The 17695-nt window shown below is 45.4% G+C and overlaps 1 protein-coding gene and 1 long non-coding RNA gene across 14 annotated transcripts in view; one reads left to right on the plus strand and one right to left on the minus strand.

The window, feature by feature from the left end:
* The window catches only part of MCPH1 (microcephalin 1), a 230181-nt gene extending 228141 nt beyond the window's left edge, over positions 1-2040 (plus strand). For 7 of the 12 annotated variants that reach the window (XR_011253471.1, XR_011253468.1, XM_069573071.1 and 4 more), the window contains one exon: positions 1704-2040. Coding sequence is in view for 8 of the 12 variants with exons in the window: in XM_069573071.1 (XP_069429172.1) it covers positions 1704-1756 (53 nt within the window). In the remaining 4 variants the exon portion in view is untranslated. Of the gene's footprint in view, positions 1-1425 lie in introns of all 12 variants that reach the window. The other 5 variants (XR_011253472.1, XR_011253469.1, XM_069573066.1 and 2 more) reach the window with 1 other exon arrangement.
* The window catches only part of LOC138430976 (uncharacterized), a 176442-nt gene that overhangs the window by 48813 nt on the left and 109934 nt on the right, over positions 1-17695 (minus strand). The gene's annotated exons all lie outside the window — the stretch shown is intronic.

Here is a 17695-nt window from a genome sequence, read left to right on the forward strand (position 1 = left end):
ACACATATATATGGAATTTAGGAAGATGGCAATGACGACCCTGTATGCAAGACAGGGAAAGAGACACAGATGTGTATAATGGACTTTTGGACTCAGAGGGAGGGGGAGAGGGTGGGATGATTTGGGAGAATGGCATTCTAACATGTATACTATCATGTAAGAATTGAATCGCCAGTCTATGTCTGACGCAGGATGCAACATGCTTGGGGCTGGTGCATGGGGATGACCCAGAGAGATGTTATGGGGAGGGAGGTGGGAGGGGGGTTCATGTTTGGGAACGCATGTAAGAATTAAAGATTTTAAAATTTAAAAAATAAAAAACAAAAAAAAAAATAAAAAATTTAAAAAAAAAGGAATCAATGGGGTTTTTACAACCTGGAAGAATATATGGATTATTGTATAACCAAGTCTAGGGAACCTTTTCTACCTGTGATTCAAAGTCCGGATGCAATAAAAGACTGGTATAATTTGAATATATAAGTAAACATTTCTATAAGAAAAGTTAAAACACAAGTAACAAACTGAGAGAAAGTGTATGCAATACATATCATGAATAAAGGGCTAACATTCAAATATAAGTCATAACAATCGCTAACTGTATTGTGGAATTAAGTGGTGTATGTGGTGTCAGTGATAATTGTTCCAGTCCCACTGTACACATTACATTTATATAATGTGTACGAGCTATATAACAAATAGTAATGATCCTCCCTTCTGTGATTCAGTTCCCAGCTCAGACCACCTGTGAGGAGGTGCATTCATCTTGGAGGGCTCTGATTAAATTCCAGGGCACTGCCTTGAGCTACAACTAAGATGAGCTGTTTTTTTTCTTCCATTTTGTTTTGTTTTTCTTTTACTCATAAAATAAGCCCATTTTTTCTGCTTTGTATCTCAAAACTGTCACAGCTTTCCATGTTCTGTTGTTCATCATCCTGACCTCTTTAAGTCCTTCAGACACAGTTGTTCACCCACTGGATAATGTTGCCGACAGTAAGTTAACTTTGTCAGTCAGTCAGCGCTGACCACCCACTGCACGCCTCTCTCATCCCAACAGCAGCAGAAGGGTCAGGGGCAGTCAGCTCTCCAGTGCTGAGAGCACAGGGCTGCTGGAGCCGGCTGCAGGCCCACCTGTGCCGGCCCCCTCTCCTGCACCTGGGGCTGGTCCCAGGCCAGGGCGCTTCCTATGGTTCTCAGAAAACAGTTAGTTATGCTCTGCCCTGTACCAGGGAGTACTTGCCATAGCAAGATGAGAATTTGAGTCTCTTGTGTCATGGACTGTCCACTGGAACGTTCCACCATGAAGGGCATGTCCAAGTGTGCTGCGTCTAAGAAGACGTGGATTCCAAGCGTTTGAAATGTTGCTGGTGCAGCTTAGGAGCTGAACTCTTCACGTCACTTTATGTTATCCTGCTTCACTTTAATTAGGCACGGGTGCCATTGTGGACACACATGTGTGGATCATGAAGCCCAGGACCACTGAAGATTTTAAATACGTTTAGTGTATCTGTGATAAGGTTGGAAGAGGAAATGGCCACCCACTCCACTACTCTTGCCTGGAGAAGACCATGGACAGAGGAGCCTGGCGGGCTACAGTCCGTGGGGTCGCAGAGAGTCGGCCACAGCTGAGTGACTAACACTACTGTAAGGTTTTTGTCTTTCCGTACGCGGGCCATTACCAGTGCTAACTGCTTCTCTCCCTCTAGATTCGATCAGTCAGCACAAGATCTGTGCCTCTGAGAACCACCTGCTGCCGTGATGCAGACGCCTTTCAGCCCACAGCAGCTGCGAACAGCCCACCACTCGTCCTCGGCCACAGAAGGGATGCCTTCGTACGCCATCACGTCTGTGCGCGTGTGCGGGGTATGAAGAAGCGCCTTCATGTGGCTTTCTGACGTCTGACTGTGTGTCTCAGAGAAGTGCTGACCCCCCCATTGGGCCTTTTCTACATAAACCCAGTCTGTGCGTCCCAGAGACGATCATAATGAAGTCCCAGAATTTGTCGTTGAAGCACTGTACTGTTAAATAAAGGTGGAAATTAAATTGTGTTTATTAATGAGAACAAAGAACCCCTGAGCTTCTTGGTTATCATCTGCGAGGTATGAAGGATGCTGGTCTGTTACCACAGTTACACCTTAGGTCCCTGAGATTCCTTTCAAAACAATTAATGAGGACAGGTGTCAGGAGCTGTAATTAATGATTATTAGCGCCCTGGAAGTCGCCCTGGCTTCTGCGAGCTTAGTTTCTGGCGAGGAGAGCACCACCCACCACAGACCAGGGTCCCCACTGGCCTCCAGGATGCCCGCCGTCCCCTGGAGGAGATGGGGATTCGGGATGAATTCTACACACGCGGCTGCTCAGCTTCTCTCAGAGAGAAACGCTCAACAGAGCAAGGCTGCAGGTGCTGCTACAATGCCCTCATGATTCTGTTCCCTCGTGTTACTCATCTCAGCTGCGATTTCTACCTCAAATAAATATTGTGTGCATGCATGCTAAGTCGCTCTGAGTGACCCTATGGACTGTAGCCCCCTCAGGCTCCTCTGTCCATGGGGATTCTCCAGGCAAGAGTGCTGGAGTGGGCTGCCATTCCCTTCTCCAGGAGCATCTTCCCGACTCGGGGATTGAACCCACATCTCTTATGTCTCCTGCGTTGGCAAGCAGGTTCTTTACCACTAGCGCAACGTAGGAAGCCCCAAATATCAAGTCTCAGCAAATACAAGGGATCTACGTCTAGAATAAACCTTAGAGAAAGGCAACAACAATGCCCATGGAAATAAGGAAGTGTTTTCTCTTGGTGTAAACATAGCATATGCCCCAGGCCCCTCTTAACACTGCTGCCCAGCAACCTTGAGCCTCAGCACTGCTTGGCAAGCCTGGGTCCTTCCTCCCTCCGCATACGCCCTGTTTCACGATGTCGTCCACTACATCCTGGGCTTGGCTACTTTGGGGCTCAGGTATCAATACTTTGGCAGAGCTCCTCTGACACCAGCAGTTCCTGGCAACTGAAATGTGCTGACTCCCGGTGGGGACAAGCCATGGAGAACTTCATCCCCCGGCTGTGGGGCCACAGAGGGCCACCCAGACAACGTGTCCGCCCAGGCCTGCATCCTAACAGCTGAGTCCTGGTCCCTGATGCTGCCCGCCAGCAGCCACTTAGGATTCTCTTTCTAAAAGCTGTCCCTTAGGAGGTCACTTGCTTAGAATTTCCACTAAGCATTTTGTATGTGGTATCTTGTTTAATCCTCCCAGCAATCCTAAAAGTTAGTTACTACAAGTTTGCACCCCTTACCCAAACACAGAGGACTAAAAGTGTCTCAGCATTCTGATTTTTTTTTAATTTTGAAAGGTATGTGGCTCTCACCACTTCTATTCAACATTATATCAGAGATTCTACTGAAAGAAGGAGGCCAGAAAAGGGATTAAAGTCATATAGACTGGAAATGAAGTAAAAGTATCTCAGATCACATATACTATATGTAGGAAACAATAAGGAATTTTTAAAAAAAGATAATTCAAAATGGAATTAAGAATACAACTCTTTGCAATATCATCTAAAAATAAACTAAGAATAAACTTATACTGAAACCTACAAAAACATTTCTGGGAGAAATTAAAGATCCAAGTAATTGGAGAAATATACCAAGATGGATTAGAAGACTATTCATAAGAGGGATAATTTTCCTCAAAATTTATTTATATAATGTAATCATCAAAATGCCAGTTGTTTTTTTTTACAGAATTTGAAAAGCTAACACTAAAATGTATATGAAAATGCAAAGAAGGAAGTAATTTCTTAGAAAAAGAACAAAGTAGATTTATACTACCTGGTTTCAAAATTTACTGGCATAAAGGTAGAATGCAAATCAAGAGAAGAGACTAGAGAATCTAGATATAAACCCCATGTTTATGGTCACCTGATTTCAACAAAGTTGCCAAGGCAATTCAATGCAGTAAGATAGGAAAAAAAATATATATATATATCCTTACCTCACATGCAAAAAGGAAGTGCACAGAGATCCCCACCTCACACCACACACAGTGAACTCAGAGAGGCCAGAGCTGACTCGGGGTTTGTCAGCCGCAGCACTTTCCAACAGGAAGATTCTGTGCTCTGAAGGCTGTTCTGGGCACTGCGGTACGTGGAGCCCCATCACTAGCCTCTGTTAGATGCCACTGGCACACTCCACCAGCTGTGCCCCCCCAGACTGTCTTCAGGTATCCCCAGATGTGCTCTGGAGACCAAAACTTCCCAGCTGAGAACCACTGACCTAAAATTGTTAAATGTCTAGAAGAAAACACAGCAGGCAATCGTGAAAGGTTAGCAGGGATTTCCCACATGTGACACTGAGGGCGCAATTCATACAAAAGTAAAATGAACTGGACCTCGTCAAAAGTACAAGCTTTGCTGTTTGAAAGAAACCATTTAGGAAAGTAAAAGACAAGTCACAGACTAGGCAAAATATTTTCAAAACATCTGATGAAGGAACCATGTCCAGACTATGTAAAGAGCTTCTATTCAGTGGCGGAAATCAAACCAATACTGTAAAGCAATCATCCTTCAATTAAAAACAGATAAATGAAAAGCAAACAAGACATTTCACACAGAGCATGTAGACATGACTAAGTACATGATGCTCAACATCAGTGGTCATTAGATGCGAAGCGAAAGCACACGCGGACGCCGCCATGTGCCGGGAACGGCTGCAGCCAAAAACTGACAACGCAAGAGCCGACCAGCACGTGCAGAGCCTAGGACTCACGCGCTGCTGGTGTGGCTGTGTCATTCAGCAGTTTCCTTTGAAAACGAAACACACTTGCCGTGTAATCCAACAGCTTGACTCCTAGGTGTGTACCCGAGAGAACTGAAAATGTGGCTGCAGAAGGACATGATTCACACCAGCCAAAAGCTAGGAGCAGTCCATCAGCTGATGAATGGGTAAACAAAACCTGCTGTATCCACACCGCAGATCACTACTCAGCGATGCTGCTGCTGCTGCTGCTAAGTCGCTTCAGTCGTGTCCGACTCTGTGCGACCCCATAGACGGCAGCCCACTAGGCTCCGCCGTCCCTGGGGTTCTCCAGGCAGGAACACTGGAGTGGGTTGCCATTTACTTCTCCAGTGCATGAAAGTGAAAAGTAAAAGTGAAGTCGCTCAGTTGTCCCCGACTCTTAGCGGCCCCATGGACTGCAGCCCACCAGGCTCCTCTGTCCATGGATTTTCCAGGCAAGAGCACTGGAGTGGGGTGCCACTGCCTTCTCCGACTCAGCGATAAAAAACAGCAAACAACTAATAGAGGCAGCAACGGGAACCATCCCCGAGAACAGGGAAGGAGAAAGAAGCCAGACTCCAAAGACTATGTGCTGTGATTCCACTTAGATAACGTTTCTCGAGAAGGCAGAACTATAGACAGAAAACAGATCTGTGATTTCCTGCCACTGGGGTTAGAAATGGGAATAGACAGCAGACATTTTGGGGTGATAGGAATATTCTAAAACTCGATTGATTTTGGTCATACAACTGTATCCATTTACTAACATCATTGAACAGTACATTTTCTGTGGTAAGTTTTACGGAGTGTGAATTATACCTCAATAAAGTTATTGGCTCAGTTGGTAAAGAATCTGCCTACAATGCAGGAGACCCAGGTTCGATCCCTGGGTGGGGAAGATCCCCTGGAGAAGGAAGTGGCAACCCACTCCAGTCTTTTTGTCTGGGAGATCCCATGGACAGAGGAGCCTGGTGGGCTACAGTCCATGGGGTCATGAAGAGTCGGACACAACTTAGTGATTAAACAACCACCGAAGTTATTAAAATAAAAAAAATTTAAAAGCTACATGGCAACCTTGGAGCTGTGCCTCTCAGATATCACCTTTAAGAAAGAATCTTCTGTTCAGCTGGAATGAATAGCTAACTGCTGGTCGCACCTTAAAGACCCACCTCAGCTTTCAGACCAAGGCCACGCCCTTCCTGGGTGGTCGGTGCCCAGCGGGTGTGGGGGGCCTGGCTGCTTCCCCCGATAAAGCCTCCCGGCCTCCAGGAGCCCCGCCTCCAGCTGCAGCGTGGCCGAGGCTCTCCCTGCCCGCCCCTCGTCCTCTCAGCTGCGTCGCAAGCGCTCTTCTTGGGATCCTGCTTCCTGTCCTCTCTACAGTCTGCACGAGTTGTTCCCCACAAACTCTCTGCGCCCACCAGTCAGCCCCCCACCCCGAGACTCCCCTGACAGTGAGCACGGTGCTGCCTGTGGCCCCGCCCCCGAGCCCTTGGAGGCCGCAGTCTCCCGTTTCTGCCATGATACAAACCACGTGGAGTGGGACACACGGCTGGTCGTCTCACAGACACTCGGGTCAGACTTTTGCCCGTCTTTCAGAAAACCTCGATTTCAGTGCCTTTGGATTTGGCAGTTGCAGACTGGGGACTGCGGGGCTTCCGTCATTATCTGTAGATACTCTGCTTTCCAGAGATCACATCACTTCTAGAGAAGAGAGCCACCTAAAGCAGAGAAGGACTCCAGACGGGACACGGGAGTCCCTGCACGGAACTGCCAGCTCGTCAGGCTTACCGGTGCAGCTCTGAGAACGTCCGATGGATGGGTAATGACCTGGGTTTAAAGTGTTTACTTGTGGATGGACCTAGAAATTGTCATACTGGGTGAAGTCAGACAAAAGAGAAATAGTGTATGACATCCCTTACATGTGGAATCTAAAAAGAAGTTACACAGATGAATTTATTCAAAATCAGAGAGACAAGACACAGAGAGACTCACAGAGAACAAACTTACAGCTCCCCGGGGGAAGAAGATGGGGAGGGGATAGTTAGGGAGTTTGGGACTGACATGTACACTCTGCTTTATTTAAAATGGATAATGAACAAGGACCTGCTGGACAGCACAGGGAACTCTGCTCAGTGTTATATGGCAGCCTGGATGGGAAGGGAGTTTGGGGGAGAATAGATACACGTATATACATGGCTGAGTACCTTCACTGTCCACCTTAAACTATCACAACACTGTTAAGTCACTGTTTTTTTGCTGTTGTTCAGTCGCTAAGTAGTGTCCAACTCTTTGCAACCTATGGACTGTAGCACGCAAGGCCTCATTGTACCCTACTGTCTCTCAGAGGTTGCCCAAATTCATGTCCATTGAGTCAGTGATGCTATCCAACCGTTCAATATCACAGTAACCCAAGTCTGTGCCTCAACCACTAATGCCAAAGAAGCTGAAGTTGAATGATTCTATGAAGATGTACAAGACCTTCTGGAACTAACACCAAAAAAGAGTTGTTCTTTTCATCATAGGGGCCTGGAATGCAAAAGTGGGAAGTCAAGAGACAGGTGGGGTAACAAGCAAGTGTAGCCCTGGAGTACAAAATGAAGCAGGACAAAGGCTAACAGAGTTTTGCCAAGAGAACATGGTCGTAACAAACACCCTCTTCCAACAATGATTCTACACATGGACATCACCAGAGGAAAAGTGAAAGTGAAGTCGCTCAGTTGTGTCCGACTCTTTGCGACCCTGTGGACTGTAGCACACCAGGCTCCTCCATCCATGGGATTCTCCAGGCCAGAATACCGGAGTAGGTTGCCACTTCCTTCTCCAGGGGATCTTCCCGACCCAGGGATCAAACCCAGGTCTCCTGCATTGCAGGCAGACTCTTTGCAGCCAAAGATCAAGAAGCTCTATACAGTCAGCAAAAACAAGACCAGAAGCTGACTGTGGCTCAGATCATGAATTCCTTATCCAAAATTCAGATTTAAATTGAACAAAGTAGGGAAAATCATTAGGCCATTCAGGTATGGCCTAGATCAAATCCTTTATTTTTCAGCTTTACACTGGAGGTAACAAATAGATTCAAGGGCCTAGATCTGGTAGAGAGAGTGCCTGAAGAGCTACGGACGGGAGGTTCATGACACTGTACAGGAGACGGTGATCAAAACCATCCCCAAGAAAAAGAAGTGCAAAGAGGTAAAATGGTTGTCTGAGGAGGCCTTACAAACAGCTGAGAAAAGAAGCGAAGTGAAAGGCAAAGGAGAAAAGGAAAGATATAAGCATCTGAATGCAGAGTTCCAAAGAACACCAAGGAGACATAAGAAATGAACAATGCAAAGAAATAGAGGAAAACAATAGAATGGGAAAGACTAGAGATCTCAAGAAAATTAGAAATGCCAAGGGAACGTCATGCAAAGATGGGCTCAATAAAGGACAGAAATGGTATGGACCTAACAGAAGCAGAAGATATAAGGAAGAGGTGGCAAGAATACACAGAACTACGCAAAGAGGTCTCAATGACCCAGATAACCACAATGGTGAGAGCACTTACGTAGAACACGACGTCCTGGAGTGTCATGTCAAGTGGGCCTTAGGAAGCATCACTGCAAACAAAACTAACGGAGGTGATGGAATTCCAGTTGAGCTATTTCAAATCCTAAAAGATGCTGCTGTGAAAGTGCTGCACTCAGTATGCCAGCAAATTTGGCAAACTCACCAGTGGGCACAGGACTGGAAAAGGTCAGTTTTCATTCCACTCCAAAGAAGGGCAATGCCAAAGCATGTTCAAACTATGGCACAATTACACTCATCTCACACACTAGCAAGGTAATGCTCAAAATCCTTTAAGCTAGGCTTCAACAGTACATGAACCAAGAACATCCAGATGTACAAGCTGGATTTAAAAGGCAAAGGAACCAGAGATCAAATTGCCAACATCCATGGGATCATAGAAAAAGCAAAAAAAGTCCAGAAAACATATACTTCTGCTTCATTGACTATGCTAAAGCCTTTGACTGTGTGGATCACAACAAACTGTAGAAAATCCTTAAAGAGATGGGAATACCAACCCACCTCTGCCTCCTGAGAGATCTGTATGCAGGTCAAGAAGCAACAGTTAGAAGCAGACATGGAACAACAAACTGGTTCAAAACTGGGAAAGGACGACGTCAAAGTTGTCTACTGCCACCCTGCTTGTTTGACTTCTATACAGAGTGCATCATGGGAAACGCTGGGCTGCATGAAGCTCAAGCTGGAATCAAGATCGCAGAGAGAAATATCAATAACCTAAGATACGCAGATGACACCACCCTAATGGCAGAAAGCAAAGAGGAACTAAAGAGCCTGTTGATGAAGGTGAAAGGGGAGAGTGAAAAACCTGGCTTAAAATTCAACGTTCAGAAAATGAAGAGCATGGCATCCTGTCCCATCACTTCATGGCAAATAGATGGGGGGGAAAAATGGAAGCAGTGACAGAGTATATTATCTTGGCTCCAAAATCACTGCAGATGGTGATCAGAGCCATGAAATTCAAAGACACTTGCTCCTTTTAAGAAAAGCTATGACCAACCTAGACAGCATATTAAAAAGCAGAGACATTACTTTGCAGACAAAGGTCCGTCTAGTCAAGGCTATGGTTTTTCCAGTAGTCATGTACGGATGTGAGAGTTGGACCACAAAGAAGGCTGAGCACAGAAGAATTGATGCTTTTGAACTGTGGTACTAGAGAAGACTCCTGAGAGTCCCTTGGACTGCAAGGAGATCAAACCAATCAATCCTAAAGGAAATCATCTCTGAATATTGGAAGGACTGATGCTGAAGCTGAAGCTCAATACTTTGGCCACCTGATGTGAAGAACTGACTCATTGGAAAAGACCCTGATGCTGGGAAAGACTGAAGGTGGGAGGAGAAGGGATGACAGAGGATGAGATTGTAGGATGGCATCACTGACTCAATGGACATGAGTTCATGCAAACTCCAGGAGACAGTGAAGGACAGGGAAGCCTGGCGTGCTGCGGTCCATGGGGTCGCAAAGAGTCAGACATGACTGAGCAACTGCACAACAATGAATACAACCATCTCATCCTCGCCAGTGCAAAATAATGTTTGTTTTTAATGTTTGCTAGTACCTATCACATGCATGTGATTACCTTCATATTACCACAATGGTCCTTAGAATCAGTGTGTTTCCAAGAAACCTTAATTAACAGTTGTTTTCAGCCTTTGTTAAATGGCAGAACCCTTGAAGTGAGGTCACGTGAAACCTGCAATAGACAGGACAGCTGTCAGGAGAACTGCTCTGGTTAAAGACTGAGGAGGGAGAGAGGTCCAGACCTTGGCCCAAAGGTCCTGACCTTGTCCATGGGGTCACCCCGCACAGTGCCTCTGTGGACACTTCTGATGCGTCTCAAAACCGCTCATCTGGTCCAGCCCTCCACTTCACTATCAGAGAAGCTGCCCCCTCCAAGATCATTCAATTAGCGAGCAAACAATCTAAACTCAGAACCCCTTACCCACACCGTGGCCACTCTTTACATCAGAGATGGCACAAATGAAACCTGTCTATGCATAAGGGATAGGCTTGATCAAACTCAGTAAACTGCTTGAAAGGCAAACACTGGAAAGGATGAAATTCAGATGAGGCGTCGTTTGATGTTGTCAGTGAAAGTGTCTTTGTGTTTGGCAAGCCACTCTCGTGTGCACCCCGTGCCACTGTTTTTAATAGAACGTTTTTCACCATGTGACACATTAAATATTATCCTCTCATATTTTTATAAATCCCATTTAGGGGCTTAAAAGATTTAATTTCTACATAGTTACTTAAAACCATGTCCCTTTGTAACTGTTTGAAAAGCATTTGAGAAAACTCTGAGCTTGAGAACTTAAAGAAGGGTTTAAAGAGGGCTTCTCACACTCAAACGTGAATTTGCACTGTGAAAACGCAGACTGTGGTTCTGTAGATCTGGGTGGGGCCTGAAATGTTGCTTTTATAAAAAGCTCCCAGATGATGTCATGGAAGCTGCTTGAATAGCGAGGATCTGGAATACTCAGAGGGGTGTGATAAATGCACACAATATTTAGTTGTAGACAGGAATTAATGATTTGGAGATTCTAATGTCTTTTTCAACCAAATTCTGTTTCTAGCAGAGTCTTGCAAATATGCTGTAAAATTCCTGTCGAGGTATTTCTGTGAAAATGCCTAGGGCAGGGACTCAACCCTGACAGAACGTTAGAATCATCTGAGGCGTTTAGAAATACACAACTGAACTTCACTAGGGGCTCAGGGGTTAGGAATCTGCCTGATGATGCAGGGAACACGGGTCCAATCCCTGCTCCCGGAGGATCCCACATGCTGTGGGGCGGCAAAGCCCAAGCGCTGCAACTGCCGAGCCCTCATTCTAGAGCCCGAGCTTGCCGACAAGAGAAGCCCGGGCGCGGCAGCAGAGACCAGCGACGCCAAGGGTAAATCAGTCTAATTCAGCAAAAGCATCAACATGCACAACCACCAGGGGTTCTGACGTAGCTCGTCTGGGCATCTGTATATCTGGGGGATTTCTCTGTTTAGTTCCATGCAGTTTTATGCATGTAAACTGCATGGAGCTAAATTAAATAATTACCATATGATCCAGCAATTCTACTTCTGGGTATTTATCTGCAGTGAATGAAAACATTAACTCACAAAGATACCTGTACCTCCGTGTTCACTGCAGCTTTGCTTACAATAATGAAGACTTGGGAACAACCTAAGTGTCCATAGATGGGTAAAGAAGAGGCGATCGTGTGCCACACGATAGAGAATCACTCGGCCATGGACAAGGAAATGCTGGCACTTGTGACGACACAGGTCGGCGTTTAGTGCCTTATTCAAGTAAAATAAATCAGAGAAAGTCAGAAACCTATTTTCTTGCTTATACATGGATTCTACAAAAAACGAACTCAGAGATAGAGGACATGGTTGAAGGTGGTCAAAAGGTGCAAATTCCAGGTATAACAAGTAAATCCTAGAGATATAAATGCTACACAGTGACTATAGTTAATGTTGCTGTATTGCATACTGGAAAGCTGCTAAGAGAATAAGTCTTAAAAGTTCTGTTAAGAAAAAATTATATAACTGTCAATACTTGTGGTGATGGATGTTAACTAGAGTTGTAGTGATAATTATATGTATATCAAATCAGTATGCCACACAGCTGAAACTAATATAATATCATGGTAATTACGGCTCAATAAAAAGGAGGAAATAATAAAGTAAAACCTTTTTCTAGGACCCCTCCCCTTCAAAACAAAAAACTATATAAGGACAATACTATAAAGGAATATTTTGTGCAATCATATATACAGTATAATAAAGCAGAGTAAAGCATACCCATATACACATATGATGGTCAACCCAAATATTGCAAGACGGATACACTAACAAAGGAGGACATGATGTGTAATTATCTCTAAATAAATAGGAAAATTTTAAGTCAACATGTAGTGATGATTGAAACTCTTAGCGTCATCTTCTGGTAGGGGTATTTTCTAAGCCAAATGGTGAAATTAGGCTTAATGTTTAAAAAGACTGAAATAGAATAAGGTTACTTATTCTCATCACTGCTATTCAACACTTACTGGGAGTTCTAGCCATATGGCAAAACATAAGAAGTCTAATGATTATGAAGAAAAAAAAAACTGTCCTAACTTGCAAAAGTTAAGAGTTATCTATACAGAAAAGCCAGGAATATTTTCAAATAAATTATTAGAGTTCAGAAACATTTGGGGCACAAAAATCAATATAAAAAATAATGTATTCGTGGGGGCTTCCATGTTGGCTCAGAGGTAAAGAGTCTGCCTGCCAATGCAGGAGACATGGGTTCGATTCCTAGTCCAGGAAGAGCCCACATCCCACAGGCAGCTGGGCCTGTGCTCTGGAGCCGGGTGCTGCAACTACTGAGCCCACACACTGCAGTCACTGCAGCTACACCCTAGACCAAGCTCTGCAATGAAAAGCCACCGCGATGAGAATCCTTCACACCACAACTAGAGGAGGGCCCATGCGGCAGCAGAGACCCAGCACAGTCGGAAACAAATAGAATTATGAAAACATGTTCCTGTATACAAGCAACTTGAAAAAATATACATAAAACATCCAAAAGCATACTTTAAAAACATATAAGTTGTGCATAGAATACTGGGGAAATTATAAATTATTAATAGAATACCTTCAGTTCAGTTCAGTCACTCAGCCGTGTCCGACTCTTCATGACCCCATTAATTGCAGCACAACAGGCCTCACTGTCCATCACCAACTCCCGGAGTTCACCCAAACTCATGTCCATGGAGTCGGTGATGCCCTCCAGCCATCTCATCCTCTGTCGTCCCCTTCTCCTCCTGCCCCCAATCCCTCCCAGCATCAGGGTCTTTTCCAATGAGTCAACTCTTCGCATGAGGTGGCGAAAGTATTAGATTTTCAGCTTTAGCATCAGTCCTTCCAATGAACACCCAGGGCTGATCTCCTTTAGAATGGACTGGTTGGATCTCCTTGCAGTCCAAGGGACTCTCAAGACTCTTCTCCAACACCACAGTTCAAAAGCATCAATTCTTTGGGGCTCAGCTTTCTTTATAGTCCAACTCTGACATGACCACTGGAAAAACCATAGCCTTGACTAGACGGACCTTAAAAACATCTAAATAAATGAGGCTAACATGAAATACATTAAGTACACAAAAAGGGATACAGCGTATATGTAGGAAGACAATATAGTAAAGATGTTAATTTCCTCCGAAATCTATAAAGTCAATTCCATTGTTTGTGCATATGTTTGTGTTCTAACAGGCTGATTCTCAGAGCTTCCTAATATTTAAAACTCTCCTGAACCAAGTATGTGACAAGGCTTGTTCTACCAGATAAGATGAGTCATAATAGAGCGATAGTAATTAAGATAGAGCAGGTAAACGTAGGGGTAAGGGTAGATACACAGATCGACAGAAAAGAATAGCAAGAAATGGACCCCATGTGTATGGAAAGTTAGTATATAACAAAGATGGTCTGACAAGTTAGAGGGACATTATGGAAAACTGTGTTGTTCCTATGGGGAAAAAGACTCTACTTTACACCATATACACAGAAACATCAACTCCAGATGGACTGATAGTTCAAAGTCTAAAGCTTAATGAATATAAGAAAAGCTCTGTAAGTGGGAAGGATTTCTTAAAGACACCACCATCCATAAAGCAAAAGACGGAAGTTGTGTTACATAAATTTTAACGAAAAAATAATATATTAAAAGTGAAGACATCCATATAAAGAATAATTGCCAAAACAAAGTTAAAATACCTACCAACAGGCAAAACACGCTGTAAACACAGTGACTGGGGGAAGATGCTCCTGCAAGGTTCACATACAAAAGAACAGGAGAACATCTATAGTGGAGATAAGAATAGACCGTGCATACGTATTGGAAGGCCTTTTTCATACTCCAAACCTTGCGCAATACCAGGTAATTCATAGTGGAGAACAACATGCTTCTCCTAAGCTTTTCCCTCCCACCACCCACTTGAAGCCTCCAAGTTCGCCTCATCTGTGATAAAATCAGACATAAAGGTGTAGCAACGTCATTTTTCATGGCCCAAAAGCTAATGAGAAGCAGTAAATTCAAAATGGGGCTGAATCCCAGCATGAAAAGTAAATTTGAATATACAGATATTTAAGAAGCAGAGGAAATGTGGAGCAACGTACTCTCTACTCTGAACCCAGGGCATTCACTGTCCTTCCGCAGTCAGGCTGATAGCAAACTCCACCTGTACGTTTCCGCTCCGGTCATCATCAGCACAGTCCTAACAGAGCACCCCTCTCCCCGCGAGGCCGGGAGAGCAGGGGGGACGGGGAGGTGAAGAATGGGGAGAGAGAGCGGGAATATTCACCTCTCTCACCCCGAGCTGGGTTTTTCTTTTTACTTCCTTAGTAACAGTCAACTATGATATTTATGAGGTTTTCCTAGAAACATGCTTATTTACAACCCTTATGCACCATTAAATCACGCTTTTCATTTTATTCATCAAATGTTAATGGTTCTACAGACACCCACCTCTCCCATCCAAGGTTCTCACTCAGGCGCCAGAAGCTCTGAGTCCCAGGCTGGGAACTGTTGGGAACTGCTGGGAAGTGCACACAGTGGAGCAGTAGGACACCCACATGTTTTATTTGTATTTGGGGCCATGCTGCGCCACCTGTGGAATATCGGCTCCCCAGCCAGGGATCGAGCCCAGAGCTTTGCACTGGAAGCTCAGAGTGTTAACCACGAGATTGCCAGGGAAGTCCCCCTCACCCCTGAGCCTGGGAGGAGTGGTGTCACTGGAAAGGATTGGGTGTGAGTATCTAGGGAAAGACTGGGGAGAAGCAGTAGAGGCAGGGGGTCAGGATGACTGGATGAGAAGGCTTTGGGGGGAAAGAGGAAACCAGCACAACCAAAGTCTGTCTCGGGGCACCGCTGATCTAGCAGACACAGCCCTCTAAGCCTGCTCTGAGAGCTGAGCCATCTCCCACCGCCGCCCTCTCTTGGAGCGATCCGCTCCTTACCCCAGGGAGACACCCGCCAGCCATCTGGCCGCCCTGTTAACAAGAAGCGGAGACCTGGCTTCAGGACCTGGCAGCCTGCGTGGTCAGGCCAGAGGGCCAGCATCGGGGGAGAGCCGTGTGCTAGGCGCGGAGAAGCCCGAGGGTGTGGAACGTGCAGTGTTTTCCTTTACCCACGTGCAGCCGAGACGGGCAGCCAGCCAAGGAGATCCCCGAGATTAGGGTTAGTTGCAGGCCTGGTTGTCTGCCAGGCGAACTCTTTCTGTGGTTGCTCTGTACCCACCTGAGACTGTGCTAAGTCGCTTCAGTCATGCCTGACTCTGGGACCCCATGGACCATGGCCTGCCAGGCTCCTCTGTCCTTGGGATTCTCCAGGCATGAATACAGGAGTGGGTTGCAGTTTCTTTCTCCAGGGGATCTTCCCCACCCAGGGACCGAACCTGCATCTCTTACATCTCCTGCTTTGGCTGGCGGATTCTTTACCGCTGTGCCACCTGGGAAGCCTGCTCGCAAAGATTCATTCACTCAACAAGTGTTTACTAAGCCCCTGTTGTGTGCGAGGCTCTGCGGAAAAACAGCGAGTAAGACAGCTACTGTCTCTGCGCTCTTAAAGGGAACATTTCTATGGGAAAAGTAGGTTAAAATATCTAACTTTATATTCGTGAATAAAGGAACAGGAATGGAGACAGAGAATCGTGGGGAGGGGAGCTCGTTTAGATGGCATGGCCAGGAAAGGCTTCTAAGATGCCAACATTTAGCTATCTAGCTCAGAATCAAAGAGCTAGCCATTTAAAGAGTGAGAGGAAAAGCTTTCTAGATGGGGGAAATAACACACGCAAAGATCCCAGGGTACGAAGGAGCGCTCAGTTGTGTCTGACTCTTTGCGACCCCATGGACTATACACTCCATGGAATTCTCCAGGCCAAAATACTGGAGTGCATAGCCATTCCCTTCTCCAGGGAAGCTTCCCAACCTAGAGATTGAACCCAGGTCTCCCGCATTGCAGGCAGATTCTTTATCAGCTGAGCCACGAGGGAAAAAAGAGACGTTATCTTTAAAAAAAAAAAAAGCAAGCAAGGACGAGACTGGTATGTGATAGGGTGGGAGAAAAACAAGAGACAGACCAGGTACAATGTGTAGGTCATGTAAAAATAAAGTGTTGTATTTCATGACAAAGCTACTGGGAAACCAGGGAGGGATTTAGACAGAAGAATGGTATGATCCTTTTATAATGACTTCAGCAGCTCCTTAGAGAATGAATTGGAGGGGACAAGAAGAAAACTGGGGACCAGGTGGGAGGCTTTGGCAGTCTTCTAGGCAAGAGATGGCCATGATGGTAAAGATTCTGATTTGTAATATATTTTTGAGATAGAAACCATAGGATTTGCCAAAAGATGGATTCAATGTGCAAGGTAAGAGAAAGAAGATCCAAGAGTGACTCCTAGAGAAACAAAGAAAAGAAGGTACAATCTATAGGACGTTTACCAAGTTAACCTTAAAAATGCACTCCAGTATACAGTAGGTGCAGACAAAGACTGTTTGGTTCCACTTACATGAGGTGCCTAGAAGCGCCGAATTCACAGAGTCAGAAAGTACACTGGTAGATACCAGTGGGGCAGGGGGTGGGGAGGGGGAATGTGGATCTTTAGCGGGGACAGAGTTTCAGTTCAGGAAGGTGGAAAACACGGGAGACGGATGGTGGTGAAAGTTGCACAATAGGAATGTACTTAGTGCCACGAAACTGTACAGTTAAATATGATTTAAATCATCTTAGATTATGTGACTTTCACCACAATACAAGAAAATCTGAAGAAAGAGTCACTGCTAGAGTCTTGCTGAGTGACTAGGCAGGTGACGATTCCATGTCATGGCTTTATGAATGAGAAGTAAAGGTGTGGAGCACGGATATGGCAGCTTTTATGTTATACTGCTGCAACAAACAGCCCACACGTGTTCACACTGGCTTACAGTACTTTACTGTGATGAATTATCTCAGCAGCTTATTTTTTGGTCCCACTATATATCCAAACGGCTTCCCTGGTGGCTCAGCAGTAAGAATCCACCTGCCAATGCGGGAGAAGTGGGTTCAGTCCCTGGGTCAGGAAGATCCCCTGGAGAAGGGGAGGCCACCCGCTCCAGTACTCTTGCCTGGGAAATCCCTGGGACAGAGGAGCCTGGAGGGCTACAGTCCTTGAGGGTCGCAAAAGAGTCAGGCACAACTTAGCGACTCAACTATGACAAAAATATCCAAAACTGTAAGCCAGATGCAGCTCTGTTGTGTATGTGTTGCTAGGACCCAGACTAGAGGAGTGTGGTTTTCATTCTGGAGACCACGGGATTTCAGCTCTTGTTTCTTCTGTCTGCCTTCTGATGGACGAGG

Source organism: Ovis canadensis, chromosome 26, assembly GCF_042477335.2.
Source record: "Ovis canadensis isolate MfBH-ARS-UI-01 breed Bighorn chromosome 26, ARS-UI_OviCan_v2, whole genome shotgun sequence".
Lineage (NCBI taxonomy): Eukaryota > Metazoa > Chordata > Mammalia > Artiodactyla > Bovidae > Ovis > Ovis canadensis.